The 23,822-nt window shown below is 31.2% G+C and overlaps 2 protein-coding genes across 4 annotated transcripts; one reads left to right on the forward strand and one right to left on the reverse strand.

Moving 5' to 3' along the window:
- Nucleotides 1-426: 426 nt before the first annotated feature.
- Nucleotides 427-6,982, reverse strand: LOC143047956 (uncharacterized). Its single transcript, XM_076221330.1, has 5 exons — nt 6,852-6,982; nt 5,554-5,848; nt 4,729-4,814; nt 3,686-3,974; nt 427-1,985 (listed from the first exon to the last, which is right to left on the reverse strand). The coding sequence occupies exons 1-5, from the start codon at nt 6,876-6,878 to the stop codon at nt 1,315-1,317; spliced, it is 1,368 nt and encodes a 455-aa protein (XP_076077445.1). The 5' UTR covers nt 6,879-6,982; the 3' UTR covers nt 427-1,314.
- Nucleotides 6,983-8,652: 1,670 nt separating this feature from the next.
- Nucleotides 8,653-19,075, forward strand: LOC143047958 (uncharacterized). 3 transcript variants are annotated; one of them, XM_076221333.1, is made up of 6 exons: nt 8,665-8,786; nt 13,725-13,794; nt 14,860-15,160; nt 15,413-15,498; nt 16,233-16,521; nt 18,285-19,075. In XM_076221333.1, the coding sequence occupies exons 2-6, from the start codon at nt 13,762-13,764 to the stop codon at nt 18,956-18,958; spliced, it is 1,383 nt and encodes a 460-aa protein (XP_076077448.1). In that variant the 5' UTR covers nt 8,665-8,786; nt 13,725-13,761; the 3' UTR covers nt 18,959-19,075. The 3 variants fall into 3 exon arrangements, with proteins under 3 accessions (XP_076077447.1, XP_076077448.1, XP_076077449.1); XM_076221332.1 differs by lacking the exon at nt 13,725-13,794 and having other exon boundaries at nt 8,653-8,786; XM_076221334.1 differs by lacking the exon at nt 8,665-8,786 and having other exon boundaries at nt 12,655-13,794.
- The last annotated feature ends 4,747 nt before the right edge of the window (nt 19,076-23,822 follow it).

Genomic DNA, 23,822 nt, shown 5'->3' on the forward strand with positions numbered 1-23,822 from the left:
CTGAAAAAGTCACTTTTAAGTTTCTTCGGAGGTGAACAATAAATAAATTATCATACAGTTTTGTTTCTATCATTGATCACTTAATCAATAGGACAGCATTAAGGGATTTCAAAGGGATATAATAAATGTGTCATTAAAGGATTATCTTGTTAAATGCCTGAGGGCTCTGTGAGGACAAACATAAGTTGAGAAGATTTGATTGCAATAAAAACATTTTGATATTAATCAGGTGAAATAACAACACAGACAGGACCCAAACCCCAGTTTGGTGCAAAAATGTTGATCGACATATTCAATCTTTCATTGAAATACATGTAAGGTGTGTATAAATTTATGAAAGTTTCATTTTCATATTTTTTCCATTCATCTATATAGTTTTGTTTAATTTTTTGTAGAAGATTTTTTATAGATCACCAAACAACAAAATATTACCAATAACTTTTTATACAAATATCAGAAATGATTTTCACAATTTCATATTTCTTACATTAATATGTGTTTTAAAGTTTGATGCAATTTATTTTTACAGTAATTAACTGTGACAATAATTGTATTCAATACCTTTTTTAGTTTTTGTTTATATTATTTTTACAAAATTCTTCAATTTCTTGTATTTTACAGATTTGTAATGAAAAGTAATGTACAGTAATGGAGACATTACATTGATTTTTAACTTAAGTAATTATTAAGTAAAAATGTGTATTACAAATGACTTTGCATTACATAGAAAAAAAATGTAATATTACAATGCATTACAAGTACAAATTACCATTACCCCAGGCCTGGTCACCGGTGAGTCTTGAGTATACGATCCGTGCGTATTAAGTATACACTTATAAGTCTGGTATCTTTGATCAATTTGTTTTTCAGGAAATAAAATTTACCCACATCACTACACTAGTATGAGAATTTCATTTTGTTTCATATTTACCAAAATTAATACATAATAAGAATAGTGTATTTACTACATAGCGCGTTAAATGTATAGAAAGTACGCTATTAATTCTATTCAGGATGTAGAAACTATCCTAAACATCGAACCTTCTCATTTGATATCTTAATTCAATATTAAATAATGATTCGTAAGAGTGATAATCTATTAAATGGAGAAAAAAAACACATAAGTTTAAATATATCTTTCCTTATAAACTGAAGCAATTTTATACAGGGGGTAAAATCATTTTTGACGAATTATTTATATATAATACTTGAAATTTTGTATTGGTATTATTTCAAAAATGGTTGTTTTAGTTTAATCATGAGCTATTGTTGACATATTTTGTCTCTTTTCCTTTTTACTAGGAGAAATTCGGTTTAGATTGCATATTTCGCACGTTGATTTCTTTGGAATGCCAGAAGATGGAGCAAAACCACGACCCTTTGTTGGTGTTCTTTCCATGTAGCCACGACCAGATTCCAAAATGTCGAAACCTTTACAGTTTCTGTGTAAAATACTTCTACAATTATATCCATGTTTGCTAGAACACAAGACGATCCATTAGGAAAGCGAAATAAACGAAGATATGGATTATTGTATATGTCTAACTGAAGAAGGTATTTCTGGCATAGCACATTACAAGGAGATGATTTAGGCATTAATACCACTGTCAGATGATGCCTTACGTTATGACAATAAAAATCTGCGAAGTAAAGATTGCAATGGGTGTTACACATAAACTGAGCTTCCACGTACAAACGCACAGGTCCGTAATGTGAAAATGAATGTGGTCTGTTCGTAGTTTTGTCAACTAAGGTACTGAAAAATAGGCCTTTAACTCTACCGTTTAAGACGGAACCCTGCTCAGCCCCATTATTCTTCAGATATGGTCGCATTTCTCCATTAGTATGAAGTCTTATTATTGTATAATATTCTTCTGTTTTATTTCTATACAAATAACGAATCGGGTGTAAACCTGAATTTTCAATTTGTTGTCCAAAGGATAACGCCAAGTGGTACAGTGTATAGACATCTCCTTTTGTCAAAACTGAAACAAACAAAGAGTAAGTTAAGTTTGTATAATGTAAAAAGACGAGTTAAAGAATAATTCAGAGAGGCGAAAGATACCACATGAACATAAAAACTCATCAGTCGAATTTAAACCGATAACGCCATGTCAAACAAGAAGAAGAATGAACAAAACACAACATAGAAAACTTAAGACTGAGCACCGTAAACCAAATTTTAAAATTGAGTGGTCTCAAGACATGTAAGTTTAGCCCGATGATAAATGTAATTTGGTAGCTCACATTCGGGGAAAAGGTGGACGGGATCGTATTTACGACGATGGGTTACACATAGAAATGAAAATACGGTATGCCCTAAAACTTTATTATGTATTTGATATGCTTTGTCTTAGAATTCACAAACGGATGTATATTTTTAACTATTAAAAATATCCTCGTGTGGTTCTAGTGAAGAGCACATGAAATCATTTATATTCCAATGTTATGCTTCACCATCACCAGTAGGTTGGTCAGTTGAATACCTTAGTTAATTATTTTACTTGCCGTATGTATCTGGATATATTATTTGCGATTTCGTATTGCTCCTTGCTTTAATACTTAATCGTGGAATGGAATCTGGAATGGTAGACAATTAATGTGGGCATGTAATGCGATCTCAAATGTATGTTTTATGATGAAAAACTGGAATTGATCGCAGGGTTAAAGGTGAATAGTTTTGATAGTCTTTTTTCGACAGACATTTATGAGACAAAATAATTCCATATGTTTGTAAGAAAAATTGAATTTAAAATCCTTATATACAATTTAAAATGGGATGATAAACAAGAAAAAAAATAAAACGAGCGATATCAAGCAAGAAACTACTGATAGAGGTTTTAATATGACAGATATAGAAAATTATATAACTGTTGACATCTGTCCTAAGTCAGGAACATTATGTTCAGTAAAAGTCGTTTGTTGATGTAGTCTATAAATGTTTCTCGTTTCTCGTTTTTTTTTATATATAAATTAGACTGTTGTTTTTCAAGTTTGAACGTTTTAAAACTAGTCATTTTGTGGGGCCCTTTATAACTTATTGTTCGGTGCTAGCCAAGGCTCATTTGAAGACCGTACTTTGACCTAAAATGAGTAACTTTTGCAAATTGTGACTTGTATGTAGAGTGTAATTGGCACTCATACTACATCTTCAATTGTTTATTGTATATATATGATTATCATCTTATTCATATATGTTATATGCTATATTTTATACAGCAAGTATATGTGGCTTACCCTTAATTGATCTTTAAATCACGTTTTGTGGTATTCACTTTAACAGTAATAGTGAAAAAAATGATTTTAGAAGAGAGAAAAAAGGCTTTTGAAAAATGAAAAGTGTTTCAGTTATTTTCAACATAAAAACTATTTAACACAGAATGTTTTCTTTGCCAATGTAATTTGATACATCACTTAAATATTGGACTTAGTTGGACAGTTAACTGCGTGTGGATTCGCATGGTGAATGATACATGCATAGCACGAGACACTTACATTTAACCTCAGATGCAACTGGGTTTTTTTTCTTTAGAATTCCTTCCTGTAATTACCTAAGGTTTGAGTTTTGTGTCTACTTCATCAATCTATGAGATTAAATCATCGGTTAACTTCTGTTGTCTAAATTTTGAGTTAGTTAATATACATATTCTCTCGAACTTATATCTTAACTAGTTGACATGCTTACATGTTTTGAAGTCAATTATTTTACTGGGTGCAGTGGTTTTTGATGTAACATACTTTCCCTCTTCAATTGATTTCCTGCATGTTGCTAATACTCTACATTTAACTGTGGTTGCTGATGGCAGATCGATCGGGAGTTCATATTCGAGGTTTCTTTTGTATAAGTTGAAAACATATACTTCGTTGCTATGTTTAACAAAGACTAGGAACTCTACTGGTTCGATGTACACACACTCCGTTTCTAAGACATATCTATTTGGAAGATGTCGGTGAATCACAGCAGGCAATGTCCCCTAAATCATTTAAAGAATAGTAATTGAAATTTGTTAAATTCATATGATTCTTCATTTTAAAAAAAGTTGAATATGTTTTATATACTTGAATGGCTAAGTTTTGCTTACAAACTTAGAATATTGTAATGTTCTCAAGACTCAAAAGTATCTTGATTGTTTTTTTTTTTTTCAACAAGTTGTTTCATTGTCTGTGAAATGTATCATTAATAGGGACCCCTTTGTAGAATTTCATTTAAATATTAGCTTTAGTGATGTAATGACTAAGTTTGGGAAATTCAATTAATTATGTTTAAGACTTTAGCTCACACAACAGTACAATGCAATGGTAGACATTTGCGTTATTGAGAGTATGAGTATAAACTCCGTTATAGTTTTATGAGGAATATCTTTTTGTTTGTTTACGGTGCTATTTCCTAAACTCAAAATCAGAGTTACAACTGAATTGCTTTCTGACTTATTTCAATTTGTGTATGTACAGTTAGAAAAAAAAATAATCGTTTATTCATTTTTTCTAAATTAATGTTCAAATGTATTTGAGATCATGTTTTCTGCAATTTAAATTATCTTGCCGTATGAAATGTATTCCGACGTAACATTATAGATATAACCGTTTTTGAAAGCCATCGGATTCAGTACTTTGAGTTAAGAAAGAAAGAGGAAAAAGGCTCAGAAACTAAGCGTAGAACTTCTTGAGAGGAGATGCAACTTAAACATAATGTTTCAACTTTCATAAAGAAACGAAATATATAATTACCTGATAACCTAAATCACCAAGCAGATTTACATCTCCGTCGGCATTCAAGAAAACAGTGACATCTATTTGGTTTTCATTTGCAAACACTGAATGAGAAAATTGGTTTTAAATAATAAATTGTTCCATTTTAATACACGCCATCCCTCCTTTCAGTTACTGTGCATAAAAAGTAAACCAAATAACTCTTAAAACAGAAATTTGAAACAAAATGTCAAAAGCCCAAATACATTATACGAATGAAATACAACTGTTATATTCCTGACTTGGTGCATGCATTTCCATATGTAGAAAACTTGGTTTAACAGCTAACCAAACCTCACTTTATGAAAGTTACATATAAAATAATATTGACAACAATGTGTTCACAAACAAACAGACATACAATGTTAAAAACAGGAGAACAACAGTCAACATTGTAACAATATTGTAGTAATCATATACTTTTTAATTTGAAAACTTGCAATTTTGATTTCGATCAATTTTTTCTGAAATAATAATATAAAAAATTATTATCACATGTGGAAAAGGATCTTCTGACCCTTTTTAAACAGCTGAAAACACCATCGGTTTTGGTCATCATTCGTTGAAAAGGCGTTGCCAGATTCTAAGTTTGCATAAACCTGTGGTATCGTTCGCCTCTCTTTTATTTATCAATATACTATTATAAATGATTTATCTTCATAATTTCTGATGAATGTGTAGTCGTACTTATTATTTCATTGGGTATGTGTGATTTTATGTAAATTATTTTCTTTTAATAACTGAAATAAAGTGACGTATTTGCCTGCATCAACCTTTATAGATGTTACTATAATTTTACATTACCTTTTACTATACTTTCGCCGTAGCATACAACAGTATCGTATTCATGTCTGTTAACAACAATATTTCTTAATCCATATAGTTCAATCTTGTACTCCGTTTGTCTAAACAAATCTTTAACTGGTATTTTCAGTTTTGACTGTGAATATTTTGCAAATATATTTGTAGATGATTTTTCAGAAAAGTCAGATATATGTAAGAAAATAATATCAAAAGTAAGATCACTTGAATGAAAAACATGAATAGTCAAAGTGAAATTGTCGCCTTGTGTAATGATGCAAGAGAAATCCTTGGTGGTCTACAAAAGAAGAATATTCCTATTTACGGCAAAATTTCGAGCTACATGTTTAAAATATAAAAATTGCATAAAAACTCTTTCAATTAGTAAACAAAAAGGTATATCAAATGGACATTCATCCTATTTTTTTAAAAATAAACCATTATCGCTACGGCTAAACAAAAGAAAAAAGACAAACAAAAATAAAAGTATACAAAACACACCATAGAGAAAAAAAATACTAAGTAGCACGAACCCAGTCAAATAATGGGGGTGATCTCAGGTTACCAGGAATGGTAAGCAGATCCTGCTGCTCCAAATCTGGCACCTTTTGTGTTAATACAATGCAAATTCAAATCTGAAGCAAGTTTAATTCGGTTGATCATCTGGGAAGAGGGGAGGGTTTGTAGAAACGACAATTTGATCCGCTATCATATACGAAACAACTATATCATAACGTTCAACTAACAAAGATTACCGAAGGAATGATGTCAACTTCACGTCTGAAAGTCTTGATTTAATAGCTTTTTTGTTAGCAGCAACCTTCCTTCGAACAACTCATGATAGAAAAACAAATTCTTGAATATCATATTAATGTGGAGACATATACTCCGTATTCAGGCGTTGATTTTGCAACATAGATATGGTAAGATCACAATTTAGAAGCTGGTATGATCTGTTTTGTCGTAAAGTTTTGTCTCAACCGACCCATATGTACGTCAATGTGTGTAACAACCAAACTAATCGAAAGTCCATTAATTACATTGTGTATCAATAATACACCCCAAAAAAATACAGTTGACACCGTGCGATCTCTTTTACTGTAAACTGTCGGCATCGTGGTCCAATATATCATTATCTTTGTCATCTTCCTTTTAGGAGTTAGGTGTGTTAAATGACGACCAACCCTTAGTAACTTTTAAATCACTGATGCGAAGATAAGAGCTTATCAATGGGTTTTATAGTGGTAAAGTGTGGCCTACACAGCGGTAAAAGTGAAATAAGTAAAATAAAAATCACTTACCGGTTTCATCGTGGTAGACATTTTCATAATTTACTAAAACCAGATTAATTTCGAACAGGTCTTTTTAAACTTCTTTAATCAAACAATATCAATTATAAATAGTATCGGATAACACCGTAAACACGTGTGAGTCGTTAAATGTATTCGTGACAACCAATTTATACAAAATCCTATTGTTGATTTGTTGTCTTTTGCATGATATCATAATCACTTGTTAAGCGTAAAATTCAATAGTGTCAACCAATTAAAAAAACCCATACAATTGTCAAGTCTTTAGCATGACATTGAACATGTTGAAATGATTATTTAAACTGACTTTTAAGATGTATCAACAACATATTTTATCAATGATTTTTTTTTTAAATCGACTTCTCTTTAAAATATTAGATATTTAAAAGAGAAGTCGATTTTTTTTTAATTTTTTTTTTGGATATTGCATAACCGTTGATTCCTGAAATATCTCATTTCATTGTTAATCAATACAAACTATATAATTTAAATATTTGCATTTGTTAGTCAGATGAACGAGATAAATTAATGAACCATACACCAGCTAAACTGCAAAATAGTTGTGTCTAAAAAACATAATAAAATATAAAGTTTAAAATAAAAGTATTACAATTTATGTATTTCCATGATAAAAAAAAGTGATATCACAAAAGTACCAAACTCCGAGGAAAAGTCAAAACGAAAAGTCCCTAATCAAACTGCAGATCTAAAAAAAAAAAACCTCTCACGCATCAAACAATGGATCACAACTGTCATACTCCCGACATGGTACAATCAATTTTTTTATTTAGAAAATGATCGATTAAACCCGGTTGTATACTAGTTAAACCGCTCACTTACATGACTAAACAAAGGACGAGACAAACGCCTTCATGAAGTCGGTATTGCATTTCTGAATACCTTGTATATACCAAACTGTGTTTAAAAAAAAAGCCTTCCTGATGAGTCTTTTGTAGACGAAACGGGCATTTTGCGTAGAATATGTTAATCCCAGTATCTATGATATAATTATTTTTAAGTGATTAAAATCTTGCGTTTTTCATAATTTTATAGTACTATAAATAGACAACTTTTATATCATTACATTTGGTGCAATGTAGAAAATGTGCTGGACAGTAGTTGGATTTAACCACCGTCATTTGACATCAAGTATTTGTGTTTCCATAGTTTAAAAGCTTAAATGTGTCCGTTGCAAGATTTTTAATATGTTCCTGATATTAGCTAATTCATACTGAGTTTATCTTTCACAATCTTTTTAACTAATAGTCAGACAATTATTCCGGTATCTAAAGATCTTAGACATCTTAAACATGCAGCTTGTCCATTGAGTCCCTAATAGTATCGGTCGATCATTTGGAATAGTATCTGGCAAACTTATATAGTGTCGAGTTTAATATTTCTTCATCATAACTTTATTGGAGAACTTTATGTGTAATGAGCACAACCCTAAACAAAACGTCATTATATTGTTAACATTACAAACGCATCATGGATACCAGACGTGCAATTATTTACTTCAGACGCACGTTTTGTCTACACAAAAGATTTATCATTGACACCCGAATAAAACAAGTAAAAAAAAACTAAAAAAAAACGTATGTAGTTGAAGAGCATTGAAGACCTAAAATTCCGAAAGGTTTTAAAAAAAAAAAACTTAGGTTATCTATAATTAGAGTAAACTATTTAGTATTTTATATGTCATATGATGGAACAAAAACAAGTTTTGTGACAACTTAAAAGTTAAGTAGACTGTTATCTAATGACTAACGTGATAAAAGGTTACTGTAACATAACTTGATTTTCTGAAAACTATCAGTAACTATAGATTGCTAGAGTGAAGCATGAATGGGATTAAATATAAAGAAAAAGCTTAATGTTGATTCTGAGATAAGCAGTCAGACGATACGTAATAAACTCATGGAGAAGGTAAGTTTTGTATCTACGCATTGTTTTACCCTATTTACCAAAATAGTGTTAAGATTCAACAACTTGTTTTATTTCTCATTGTTGAAGATTGTATACTTATAGAATTTTCGTGGCTAATGGGACTTTTGTTTCGTTAATGTTTTCCTGAAACTTTCTATTGTTCATATATCAATGTATTAAAAAAGAAGTGGAAGTTTCTAATGAAGAAAAAAAACTAAGATATAAAGTGACAACGCCATGGCAATTTAAAAAGTGGACGAAAAGACAAACAATCAAAACAGTGTAACTTGGAATACTATTGACTGGTATACACAAACCCTACCATAATGTGGATGTGATCCCAGGCGCTCTATAAGGTTAAGCATATCCTTTTTTACCTGTCCCATTTGTCATGAATGTATTTAAAATACGTTGATAAATCATATCTAGGACTAAGGGACGATGCAATTGTGACTTGTGGATGGGTTTTTAAAGAGGGGTCTTACAGAGAGGTGCAACTTGTATAGGTAACTTTTTTTAGAAATATAAAATATTTCAATAGGGTTTAATTTGACGTAGGCAATACTTCAATAGGTAGACATTTATATGCCAATGGTTCGTTTTCTGTTTAAAAGACTGTAAAATAGTTTGGCGTATTAAATTATAATCATGGTACCTTTGATAACTATTTACGCCACTGGGTCGATGCCACTACTCGTGGACGTTTCGTCTCAGAGGGTATCACCAGCCCAGTAGTCAGCACTTCGGTGTTGATATGAATATCAATTATATGGTCATATTTATATTTCCTGTTTTCAAAACTATGAATTTTTCGAAAAGCTAAGGATTTTCTTATCAAATTATGACCTTTGATAATAGAGTTCATGTGATTCCGTTTTTCTTTACTCTCATAACTGGGACAGTTCGAGAACACATTATCCTTATTTTATATTGATCCGTCAACTTAATTGCATATTGTAATGGTAATGTGGCGTTCTTAACTAGCTTTTATTAATTGTAAATGGTTTTCGTCTAAAACAGCTGGGATGTAAAATAGTTATCCCACTCGAACTTGGTGTGTCAGTGTTTAATCACCCTCTGGCCTCCGGCCATCGGAGTGATTTTACACTGACACACCAAGTCCGAGTGGGATAACTATTAAGGACAGTTTAACTTACTGAGATAAACTCGTGTATTTCTACTTTGTTACAGTTGTCAAATTCATCTGATTTTTTGTCATTTTGCTCCGGCTGATCAAATTGACATTGATACCAATTTTGTTATGTTTGTGATCTTAACATTAACTTCAGTGTAAAACGTAGAAATGGTGTGATGAGTGACGTTTATAAAGAAGAGGTGTATAGGTACACTATATATTAGAGATGTTATTCCGTTTTTCTTTACTCTCATAACTGGGACAGTTCGAGAACACATTATCCTTGTTTTATATTGATCCGTCAACTTAAGGCGAAGTGTACGTAATTGCACGCCTCTAGCGGAATACGGGATTAAAAACGTTCGTCGTTAGTTACGCAAGTTATCTCCCTTACTCCAAGAAAGGACACACGAAAAAGAAACTACTTTCTGCGGTCTATAATGAATCCAACAAGCACGCCTGTGCTGTCTTAAACCTCATAGAAATTATCTAAATAACTCCAACTAGAAATCACAGCATTCTGTACGTTGTTCAGTGTGCAGTCTGACTTAAAAACACTGTTTTCTTTTTTTGGTTTTAGACGCGTAGGAGAAGGCATTTCGTGTTTATGATATCATCAGAAAGAAAAAACGCCTCACAACAAAATTATAAACAAATAAACAAATAAACATGTAACATTTTTTCTTCTATTGATATCAAATTAATTAAAATAAACCTGAATTGACCCAACAATATCGATTTAAAAAGCCGTAGTCTTGAACGAAAAACACACTTACTCAACGTAAAGTTTTAAAATAGGTTACAAATAATTAATGAAAGACGTGTGAATTTTTAAAATTGTTTAATTAAAAAGACGTTGAAATGTTCGTATTTTGTGCAATTGAAAATTTAAGGACATGATTTATATTTATATAAGATATCAGACGATACCAAGAGTTCATATAATTTACATTCAACGTTTTTATCGAATATTTCAAGGCTTTTTGACTATCAATGTTGACCCCCTTCCAATTGATTAGATAAAATGAATGGATTGCCGCCCCTGTTTCAAACTCAGGTCCTATAAACTGACTGGTATTCGAATTTGTTAAAAGAAATAATTGGTATCTCTGACTCATATTGATTCAATACCGTAATGCGAAAAACAATCATTTGTTTCCGCGAATTCCGAACAGTTAGAAATATATTCCCGAGTTTCAATTTGAGTAACTCGAATAATTCAAGCCCTTTCCTTGTCCGATTTTCTCCTACATGAGAAATGCAGCATTCGTACATCAGCTGAATAATACGACTGAATTATTCGGGTTACAATTTGTGTAAATCCCGAATGCACATAAAAGTAAAGGTCCAGGCCGACTTTCGGGAAAGGACTGTTGTAGATTTCAGATTGATTTCCAGAAATAAAAATCATAGAAAAATGTTTCACGTAAATATTCGTCTTCAGACGTGTAAAGTTATACAACGGTTACTAGCCGGTCTGGGTTGTGATAAAAAGAAGATCATGCAATGCATAAAATATATAATGTCGTGGCTCAGGGATGTGTTGAATTATAGAGATGCTTATGCGGCACAAAGATAAGATTAATTTACCCAAATGTACTAAGAATTACCACACAACTTAAATTTACTTAAATATTGATTTGTTATCCTGTGCCAGACAGATGGCTGATATTCTGAGAAGAGACCTTGATGAAATGAAGTTTTATGGGAACAAAGATTTTGAAAACACGTCGCAGTGTTTAGATTTTAACAAAAAATAAGGCACCAAGGTCGAAAATAGTTCTAGTTCATAATGAAGAAAATGTCAACCGTTTTATAGCTTGGCGATCTCCGCATGCACCCGAATATAATAGACAAATACAATACAATAATACACAAAACGTAACATAAAGAACTAAAGACCGAGCAACATGAACTCCAACAAAATTGTATATATTTCATACAAGTATAGAACTATATGAAGCGTCGTAACTGGTGCAGCGACGTCAATAACGTTGTCGTTGTTTTTTGTTTTTTTACACGCAAAATTCAACTTTAACAGGGTATAGCTTGAAAAGTAGCACGGTTGCTAAGGACTTTCTTTGTACCAATCGATTCCTCGGACATTTTAGAATCGTCTCATAAATTTAAAAAAAAATCGATTGTCTAATATAATAGAAAATCTTGGAAATGTAACAATTCTTGTCGAATTTCACGATTTTCCCTATATATCCTTTGTAATTTTGGTGTATGATACTGTTAACTTCAACAGCTCGTATAACAAAAACGAAAACGGTTACCCCCTTTTTTTATTTTATTTTCCGATTTATTTTTACAAGTAGAATCTAAATGTAAAATTTCAAAAAAATCCATTGTGTAGTTTAATTACGTACACTTCGCCTTAATTGCATTGTACATTTTGGTTTAAAGTGTGAATTCGTATGAATAACCACGAAGAGGAAGACCGGGATTCTACTTCCAGAAATGGTGGCACGTTAACATAACTTTTCGCTGTATAGTGTTGTTGTTTTTTATCATTGTCTTATGATCTTTATATATTAATACCCTTTTTAGGGCTATTGTGTTTTAGTTGAAATGTAACCGAGGCTAGCTTATTTTGCCATATATTCTTGAATTTTATTTATATACCATAACTGAATTACTTTAAAAACGCAACACTCATTTTGTTTTATTTTTTTAACAAATCATGGTTGATTCTCTTACATACTTACCATACTTTTTTCTCTTTAGAAAAAATCAACATCTGTCTTACCTGTGGTTATTAAACAAACCGGATTATTGAAGTCGCACGAATTTTTTTGTACAAAATTTGGAACCCATAAGAAATTTTTTTTTCTTCGTGATCCATGGTCACACTTAAATCATTTAAAACATGATACTTCTCCATGTAACCAAGACTGAGGAATAAAAAACCCGAATCAGCCCATAAGAATATTGCAAACAGGAAAACGTGAATATGCTGCTACCAAACATTTGACGTCAGAAACTCGTCTAACTGTCCTTCCGACAACGATACAGGCAGACGGGATTTTTTTATGACCATCAATGACCAGATCAACATGTAGTGACAATGAAACGTCAAAAACTTTGATTACACAACGTCATTTGTGCGACATGTTTCGGATGCAACATCAACTGCTAATCAAATTTCTGAATGCCATTGCACACAGAGTTATGCCATAGATAATTACCATAAACTGAACTGCCAAAGAATCGACTGTATAAAAACATTTAAAGCCCTTAAGTTTCACCCGTATAATTTCCAAATCACACTGTTATGGGTGGAACAAAGGCAAAATCAGAATGTGCACACCAAAACCCAAAACGTGCGAACAGAATTAAATGACTTTTCTGACAATCAGGCTGACATTGCTTTAGACGGTGACACATCCATTGGTAAGGCGAAAACCAGGGTTTCAGTGTCCACCACATGATTTGGACACTAATTAAAACGACGTAATCAATTTTACTTCGAACTACAATTTCTTTTTTAAACAATGAAGTATTGGATGAAATTTCTGCTCATAAGTTTGTTCAACAAAAATCTCATATTTGAAAATAGGAATCAAAAAGTATAATCTAGTGTTGCGTTCCTAAAGTCAGTCAGTATAGTATATTACAATTCTTCGCAACATTGATCATTAGAATAGGCGTATTATGTGAACTTGATTCATGAGTATGAACGTTTTGATAGTATAAACGATTCAATTATTTAAAAGGAGGCTTACGTTTAAAATACGTAAATAAGGTCAAGGAAGTTATCAGATATCTTGTTCAATATTAACACCATGATATGATTCCAGGTAGTATTATGAATAAAGCTGGGATTTTGTTTTCAAAATGGCTTCAGTAAAGGTAGATTCTAGTCACTTTGTAAGTAGAACATGTTATCTATATTGGCGTTATCTTTTTTTTTTCTTTCGAGGTGGTAAATAAAATATATATCATATTATTCCTAATTGTACAAATCGCAAATTTTACTCAGAAGAGTCATTTATCGATATATTGCTGAGGTATCTCAAATGATAACTATAAAAAAAAAGTTTATTCCACCATTTTCTACATAAAATAATGCCTGTACCAAGTCAGGAATATAACAGTTTTTATCCATTCGTTTGATGGGTTTGAGCTTTTGGTTTTTGACATTTGATCAGAGACTTTCCGTTTTGAATTTTTCTCGGAGTTCAGTATTTTTGGGATTTTATTTTTTTGTATATACTCGCCTAATATTTTTTTTTATATGAATGTATTTAGTATAGACAAAGATTTCATATGATTGTGTGACATATCTTCTTACAAAGGATATTTGACGAGAATAACCACACATTTCAACAATAAAACGTACCAGGGATCATATGTGGTTTAAATTATCATGAAGATATATCTTTGTTTTTAATACAGTCTAGTGCATTAACAAATTAAATTTTAAACGGTCTGCAACTGCATATAAGATAATTGAAAAGCAAAAACTTAACTCTTTTTGAAAATGTTGGTCAAGTTGGCTTTATTTTGTTTGAACTTTACTACTGTTTAACTGTAAATCTTTTTTCTCGGAGTTCTGTGTTTTTTGTTATATTTACTTTTCATTGATAAAATACTATAATATCTCTTACTAGAACCAGCTTAGATCTGGATATTAACGTTCACCAAAAACATTACTGGAGCGCGTGACAAATAACAAAAGTCACATATTATTCCACAAAAGAGACACTATTATAGAGAAAAGTTGTGGAAAAACATACAACAATATGACCAAAACATACCTGAAACACATATTCAATGATAATTCTATACTGTTAAAGAAATACATTTTATTTAGATTCCATTTAGGTGTTTACTTTCTTATCCATTTTTATAGTAACTGATATTGAATGACAGTCCAGCTGAAATTTAAGACAAATCAACATTTTTATATTTACACATAAAACTTCTTTCCAGGCTGCACCATGGTGTTGGTATATAAAGCTTACAGACATGAGTTATCATGAAATTGAATTACAAATAAGTAGTCCAATCTGTTATCCCGTTGATGTCCTATTAATGGTATTGGTGGATAAATCCGATTCATCTTCAACGAATGTGTTCATGAACTCTCATCACGAAGAACTGTCTATTACATTGAATAAATATTTTATTCAAAAGAATAGTTTCATTGTGTATGTGTACGGACTAAAGACTATCGTTTCGAGTACAGAACAATATGACAGGGTATTATGTAGTGGAACTATAGAAGTTGTGTGTATGTATACATTTTTATCCTCCTGAATTGCAGGGTGTTTAAGTCAGTTATTAGTTAAAGTAAAATATGTCAGTGTATCTATTAAGATGCATTTTCACACACATTATACAATGAAATGCACTTTTATGATCCTCACGACGTTCCTCAATATGCATTAAAATAAATATGATATTGCTTTCAACAATCACGTTATTGGTACATCCTTATTTTAATTTAAAAAAAAGTAGTTATTTCTTTCATTGAATTATAAAGGTCCAGTGGATATTCAAAAGACTGTTATTTTGGGACTACACGAAGAAGAAACACATACCTTCCCTTTTTTATCAACAGAAACACAGGTAAAATTAACAAGAAACATTGCACTTTTTACACAAAATTACATTACATCATATAGAATAGTTAAGGATGTTATTAGATTGATATATGTATACATTTAATGTATCTCAGTACTTTTTTTCTCTTTAATAAATCAAAGCTCATTGTTTACTATTGAATCCCAAACGCAATGAAAATGTAGAAATATAGTATTAACGGTGAAGAGATTTAAAATCGGTAAAGTAATGTTGCCACTAATATAAAAGTTTGTTGCACTTTTTTCATGACAGTGTTTTAGAATTTAGACTTTTTGCCATAACCACAGGGTATAATAAATATACAAAGTCAGTTATTTTTTAATATATATCAAAGTTACCAGGCTTTTAATTTGCGTTTTGTTTACATAAACTCATTAGTGACGCTCAGCTCAAAAGCCAAACAAATATAAAGTTGAAGAGCATTGAGGACACAAATAAAATTTAGTTGACAGAACTATACCATCAAATAATACCAAAAAACAAAACACATACTAGTATTGAGTTCATCAGTTTAACAGAATTAAAATTAAAATATGGAAGTGTTTAGAGAATAAGAGGAATAATAAAACAAAACGCTAAGTTAACATTATTGTCTACAATGAATACATGTAGGAAAGCAGTAACTTTTCACAACGATGCATTATTTCCGATCTGGTTCACTTTCATCATTACTTAGCTAACTTGATTTAAGACTGAAATCAAAGCTTTTCTTTTTGTAGGATATGCTGCCAGTAATAGTTCATCGCCAACCTCCGTCGCTTTACAGACTAGATGTAAATGTTATGTTTGAAAAGGAAATGGATTTTATTGTCTTTGTTAGAGCAAACAATCAGCTGCGATGTTTTATTGTCAATGGTCGGATTTTTAACAATACGTTTCCTTTTGAGTTGCCATCTGCATCATCAGTTTCATGCATGGTGGTATGTGCATGTCGGAAACAGCGGTTAGAAGGAAGCATTTGGATAACCACTACAATATCGTATAGCCATGTCATAAGTTTTAAAACGTGTAAGAAATATTTCATTATATAAACTAAATACAAACAAGCAAGGACACAACATAAACCAATGTAGTTATACATTTCAATAATCCCTTTTTATAGAATAGGAATCTGTTGAGTCTAGACTTGATCACATAAAACATAAGCATTTGGGTTATTTGATTATAAAAATAGATGAATAAACGGTGCAGTAATCACATTATACGCCTCTTCTAAGTCATGTACAAAGGTACAAAAATGCATTGTTTCAGTACTGAAACACACATTAACTGCAACGAAACCCGTTTTGAATTCCATTATAATACTTTATCTTACCTCCTATACATTTCTAGGAATATGAAGGTTAAAAGCGTCCTCGTGGAAACCGTGTATATTTAATATTAGGTTAGTTGGGAGGCGGGGATTATTTCATACACGGTTAGTAGTGGAGTTGCGTCACTTTATATTCCATTTAAGGTAATAAGGAGGCGGGGTTTATTTCATACACGGTTAGTAGTGGTGTTTCGTCTCTTTAGAAAAACAAAACAGTACTGAGAAAAAATCTTTAAGGTTTCAACGTACGAAGAGAGTGATGATAAAAGTGAAATAAATTCATAAAACACATTTAAATCTAACAAGTTGTCATTGTTGGCATCTGTTTTGTAGGATCAAAGGAAGTAGTTTCTTAATCATGTTTTGCTAACTGTATTGAAAACTTGCTCATTTTGATAGGTCACTAGTTTAAATTTTACACGTTAAGATAGTCGGTAAGATAAATTTGTTACATCGTGTGCTAGTGACGTTATACGGTATATGTGGGGTCAGTAAATTCCATATGGGGATTTGAGCTTCGCTCTCACCCCATATGGAATTTACACCATATATACCGTAAAAGGTCAGTAGCACACTATGTAACTAATAATATCAGACGACAATGAATAATAAAAAAGAAAAAAACATATTTACTATAAAACACAAATACAAATTTCTAATACAGCTTTTGTTTTCAACTATTAATGTTTTCCAAATAAGTAATATCATAATGAAAACAAAAGATGTATATAGCAATACTGAACTAGGATAGTGATTTTGTTTTTTATGGGGGATGTATTTATTGCAATATGTTATTATCACAAGATTCTAACATTAATTTGATGTACTGTAGGTACATTAAACAAATTTTGTTTTAGTAAAGTGAGTTAAACCAAGAGCAACAGAAATTCAAAAATAAAAAAAAAATTCAGACGACTTAACGGTATACCACCAACAGCGGGTTGATACCAGGCTATTGAAAACCTTTGCGTCTGCAATTTGTTCAAAATATCAAATTTACATTTGTCATTAGATGTTTTCTATGTAAATTAAGGTAATATATTATAGGTTTTTTAATGCATTCATAAATCATAAAACTTCATCTGAATATCGAAAATTAAATTATGAAGAAGTTAAAAGAATAATATCGCACCTTTTTATATACATTCTATATATGACAGTTGTTGTCTTTTCGTTTGATGTGTTTTATCATTTCAGTTTGCCATTTGATAAAGGACTTTCCGTTTTGAATTTTTCTCGGAGTTCAGTATTGAAGTTGATTACATCACTGGAAAAACAAATTTTACGTGTATCATTTTTTTCAATATTCAGATACAAGTCAACGAATTATTAAATTTCACCAACCTCCAAAAACACCCATTTGATTAACCTTTATTAAAATTATAAAAAGATAACATTATGTTCTACAAAGCAAAATTTTTATTTCAGGAATTTAATAAGATCAATTATCTATTTTCAGTTTTATCATTGGTGGATACATACCGATTGTACGATCTCGCAATAGCATTTGGGACAAGGAAAGTAACTCCGAACATGCGACCTATTCAATACTTCTATAGGAATAAATCAAAGGAGTATTTTGATATGATAATGAAACAACTGGATGGAGAAATGCGACCATATTTGAAAAGCAATGGTGGGGAACAGGGTTCTGTAGTAAACGGAAGGTTATCCGGTTTATTTTTCAGTACATATACTGATGCTATGACGAATATTCCAGATCCCTATTCTTATTTTGGGCCAATTCGATTATATATCCAATGTTTAGAAATGTTCAACCCTGAGTGTAATTTATATTTTGCAGATTTTTACTGTCACGATAAACGACACCATGTGACTGTTATTGTAGTCCCAAAGTTTTCAATGGATAACGAATTTTGTCGACAGTATTTGAAAGAATTGGACGTTTTTTATAATCCTTATTTGTGTTTGAGAGTACAATGTAATGGTGCTCTTACTGTAGTTGCAAATATGGATGTGACTGTTGAAGTGTTTTATACTGAGACCGTTAATGTGAGACGAGCTCTAGAGTTTAAGTATGGTTTTATAGAAAAAACAAAAACAATCGGTCGCGGATATGCTCACCCGTCTGGTATCCCGAAAAATCCTTCTTGTTCGATCTGTAACTTATAATAATCATATATTGTTCTTCACAAGTTTAAAATTTGTTGACAACGTATGTAGCTTAGAATTTCTGGCAACCGAACTATTTTAGTAATAAACATGTAATGCATTAAAATATTTTACATAATACATGCAATATGCATTTTACCTTCTGATCGTTTTATGTTTTACGTTTCATTGATATATTCATATCTAAACACAAACACTACATAATAATATATTATGTTATGATTTTTTTTCTCGCCCAATATGACTTTTGGACTGGAAGCTACTAATGGATGATTGTGTTTTACTTGTAACATATAAGACACCTGATGTTATATATTAAATCGGCATTGATTTTATGTATTTTAACATATCTGTACATCAAGTCACGCGATACTGATTTTAACAGAAATATAAGTACTGCTTAAAATCAAATATGTAGGAGTATATATTGTTACAGGTTTTGATAAGAATTCAATAAAACCCTCTATCATACTGTTTAGTATAACCAAGGGATATAGATTATCCCTGAGGTTATTAAACAATGATTGCAAAAGTACCTATTCTATTCCCTGTACGGTAAACAATTCTTCCCTTTCGACGTACAATTTATTTGCTTCATTTACCTGAAAGAGGGACGAAAGATACCAGAGGGACAGTCAAATTTATAAATCGCCATGGCTAAAAATGAAACAGACAAACAGACAAACACATGACACAACTTAGAAAACTAAAGAATTAGCAACATGAACCCCGCCAAAAACTAGGGATGATCTCATGTGATCCGGAAGGTTAAGCAGATCCTGCTCCACATGTGGCACCCGTCGTGTTGCACATGTTATAACAAATCCTATAAATAGTCTAATTCGGTAGGTCATTTTCATGAAAGGGAGACGATTGTAGTTAAGACGTAAGGAACATATCCGATATCATCTGTGAAACTCATGATGGCGTCCGTAAAATTTACGAACAGATGATTTCAACTTCAGCATTTGAAATTCCTGGTCTAATAGCTGAACTTTTACATGTAAACAGTAGTTTTTCTTTCTAAATACAGTCATATTAAAGTTTAAATATGATACATCTTTACTCTACGGAATCTTTAAAAGATAGTTGAAGAGAAAAGGCCAATAAAGGGTCATAATCTAGCCCTAAATAGAGGCTACATTAGTAGGAATCACTATCATAAAACTTAACTTGTCAGGGAAATGTAGAATATAATGAAAATAGGAAAAAATGTTACCTCACCTGACTTCAGTTTTTAACCACTCAGGTGTTGATGGTACACAGTGTTTCTATTCATATATAGATATAGGAAGATGTGGTGTGAGTGCCGATGAGACAACTCTCCATCCAAATAACAATTTATAAAAGTAATCCATTATAGGTCAATGTACGGCCTTCAACACGGAGCCTTGGCTCACACCGAACAACAAGCTATAAAGGGCCCCAAAATTACTAGTGTAAAACCATGATCGGGAAAACCAACGGTCTAATCTATATAAAAAACGAGAAACGAGAAACACGTATAAATTACATAAACAAACGACAACTACTGTACATCAGATTCCTGACTTAGGACAGGTGCAAACATTTTCAGCGGGATTAAACGTTTTAATGGTACCAAACTTTCTCCCTTTGTCTGAAACAATAGCATAACATCACAACATAGAAAAACACACGATAAATATCAATTGGAAGGCTTAACTCAATCAAAAAACGTAAATTAACACACTATGAACGAATAAATTTTATCTGCGATATCTGAATGCAAATGCACAGTTAATAAAATAATAGGGACAAACATTCAAGGCCAAAAAGCAAACAAACAAGTCCAAACAAAGCCATATCAAGACCCCACCGCGAAATATTTAACCCTTCGAAAATAATCACTTTTGAAAAAAAAGGTTTTATTTAAATATACAGGTAAATGAAAAATAACTTTGTCGTTTAAGGTATACGACTTATGTGTATAAAATAGGAATACAAAGAAAGTTCTGTCATATAAATACATAATTTAACACTAGATACAAATTGGGGTGAATTGCAACAACAAAACTATACAGTAAGAGCTAGTTAAAACTTCCCTGTACAGATATGGCTATAATAGTATATGATATATTACAATTTGTGTATTTTACTAAGGTGGTTGTGGACTTATTTCTTGTCAAGTTTACCTAAATTTCATTTCAAGATAAAAAAAAAATATATGTTCATGAAAGTTACATAGGCTATGAAAAACTCAATTGCATGCATTAATCAAGATTCGGTTTAAAATATTTTTTCTTCGTCTTATTCAACACATATCTTGAAAACGACATAAGAAAAAGACATTTGCTGGAAACTAAGTTCTAAATTGGTACGTGTGCAGTAAGATATATGTACTTTTTTTTAATACATGTATATAAAAATCATCTAACAATGACAACAATGAAAAAGGAGAAAACACCAACGTACGGAGACAATATCATAACAATAAATTTCAAAAATACAAAGCGTGATATTCACACCGTTCGACTTCTTTACACACAGACAATATGACAAATTCGTGTGATTAGCAGAAACCTTTAAAACGTAACTTTATAATATTTAAATCGATTTTGATGTGTTTCATCAATTTAAGATAAAACTCGACGTTGAAAGCACAATGATTTACCCAGTGTCAAGACGATATACAATTGCTTAATTTACGACAACGGCATGGCTAAAAATAAAAAGACAAACAGACAAATAATAGTTCAAAAGACACAACACAAAAATCTAAAGACTAAGCAACAAGAACCCCAACAAAAACTAGGCGTGATCTCACGTGCTCCGGAAGGGTAAGCATATCCTGCTCCACATGTGTCACCCGTCGTGTTGCTTATGTTATAACATTCCGGTAAATACTCTAAGATAGTCTAGAGATATATCTTATATAACGAGACAGAGCGGGAATCATTATGATAATGAATTGAACCCTTAAAACAATAAAAATCGTCATTAGTCCAATTTTGCATACGGTGGTTAGACTTATATTTTTTTGTAAACGATTTTTTAATTCATCAACAAATACAATTACCACTAATTGATAAAATTCTAACAATAATAATTTATTGAATTCATAATGAATACTATCTTGTCAATGCAGTACACTAACAGGAGCAATTGCCCAGTGCCTCAGTGGGAACTGTCAGTTTCTTACATTAATTGAGTTTGAAGCATACTCAATGAGAGGTTTAAGTAGATATAAAACCAGGTTTTCTACATAAAGAAATACCTGTACCAAGTCAGGGATATGACAGTTGTTATCCAATCGTTTGATGTGTTTAGGTATTGATTTTGCCATTAACTTAGAGACTTTCCGTTTAAAATTTTCCTCACAGTACGGTATTTTTGTTATTCAACTTTTTGATAATCATCAGAAATACATGAAATATCCAACCCGAAAAAGTATACTTACTGCTGATGAAAAACAAACGATAATAATAAATGAATGTTACATTTTTACCACATTTAAACATCAGTTTGGACAAAACTCTGATAAGTTATTTTTCCTTGGTCAAAAGAAACTTCGATCTCTGTTTCATCGAAAGAAAACTTTCACGGTTTTAACTACATTGCTTAATTTGTTTGATCAAACTAATTCATATAAAGGCATCATTAGTATACTGGTGTTCAAAAGTCATAAATCGACTAAGAGAAAAAAAATGTAAGTAACAAACTAAAACCAAAGGAAACATATAGATTATAAGAGTAAAACAAAGGAACACTGAAGTGATATTAGAACAACATTCAACATACATAGACTCCCATATTTCGGACTTTATACTGGACATTTAAGACAAAAGGTGCATTGAAGCAGATTTTATGGCTAACCAAAGTTACTGCAAAATATGACAATGGTAAAAAAATATATCGAAAAAATGACCAACAAGATGTGACAGAGTAACGGCACATTTACGCTAATGATGCTGAAAACTTATTAAAAGGAATTAATTTGTAGTATAAACTCAATTGATTAATATCAAGTTATACAGCTTGTTTTCTTTGTTAAAAACACTTAAGATGAAAACTAGTTTAGAAACAACTTCTAAGCCATTCAGAAGAAACATTTTAACAAACATTTTGGGTCTATTTTCTACTGTCACAATGTTGATTTTACAATTAGTTGAAATAAATTAAAGAACTAAGAAGGTTGAGAACTGATAGTATCTTTAGTAACGCTCAGAAGTTTGATAGTGATATCTGAAATTATAATTGAAAATAATATTGCGATCATTGAATATTAAGAGAGGTCATGAAACGAAAACCAGTAAATAAATACTATGATTGTTAACATAAACTCAACATAGATACCAGGATTGAAAAACAAATGTTTACGCCAGACGCTTGTTTCGTCTACAAAAGACTCATCAGTGACGCTAGAATAAAAAAATGTTAAAAAACAAATAATGTACGAGGTGGAAGCGCATTTAGAACCAAAAATTCCTAAAAGTTTTGCCAAATACAGCTAAGATAATCTATTCCTTTTATACATTGTGACTTGTGTTTGGAACTCATACCACATCATTCTTATTCATAATGATGAAACTACTTTAAAACATTATGACAAAATAAGAAAACATGTGTTGATCCATGTTCATAACTTAATATTTGTTGACGCAAGTAATCATAAATTTATCAAAAAGTGATAAAGAACATGGTATCAATATACGAATAATGTAAGAACAAAATCGACAACAACCAATGCGATGCCAACACCTTTGACACACACATAAAAAGCAATCTACCATAACAGACGAACATAGACAAGACTCAAATTATCAGAGAACCAGAATTGTAATTATAAAAACAGTTATGATACGACCTCACAAATAATAATGAGGAATAATAAAAATTAGTACCT

Source organism: Mytilus galloprovincialis, chromosome 10 (assembly GCF_965363235.1).
Source record: "Mytilus galloprovincialis chromosome 10, xbMytGall1.hap1.1, whole genome shotgun sequence".
Lineage (NCBI taxonomy): Eukaryota > Metazoa > Mollusca > Bivalvia > Mytilida > Mytilidae > Mytilus > Mytilus galloprovincialis.

What these genes read in the sequence shown, in the direction of transcription:
- LOC143047956 (XM_076221330.1), bottom strand. Translation starts at nt 6,878, where the DNA reads ATGAAAATGTCTACCACGATGAAACCG. An exon ending in TGTCTACCACGATGAAACCG is followed by an intron (nt 5,849 to 6,851) that starts GTAAGTGATTTT and finishes CTTCTTTTGTAG; the next exon opens with ACCACCAAGGATTTCTCTTG. An exon ending in CGGCGAAAGTATAGTAAAAG is followed by an intron (nt 4,815 to 5,553) that starts GTAATGTAAAAT and finishes TTTCTCATTCAG; the next exon opens with TGTTTGCAAATGAAAACCAA.
- LOC143047958 (XM_076221332.1), top strand. Translation starts at nt 8,706, where the DNA reads ATGGGATTAAATATAAAGAAAAAGCTTAATGTTGATTCTGAGATAAGC. An exon ending in GTAATAAACTCATGGAGAAG is followed by an intron (nt 8,787 to 14,859) that starts GTAAGTTTTGTA and finishes ACTTCTTTCCAG; the next exon opens with GCTGCACCATGGTGTTGGTA. An exon ending in TTTTATCAACAGAAACACAG is followed by an intron (nt 15,499 to 16,232) that starts GTAAAATTAACA and finishes TTCTTTTTGTAG; the next exon opens with GATATGCTGCCAGTAATAGT.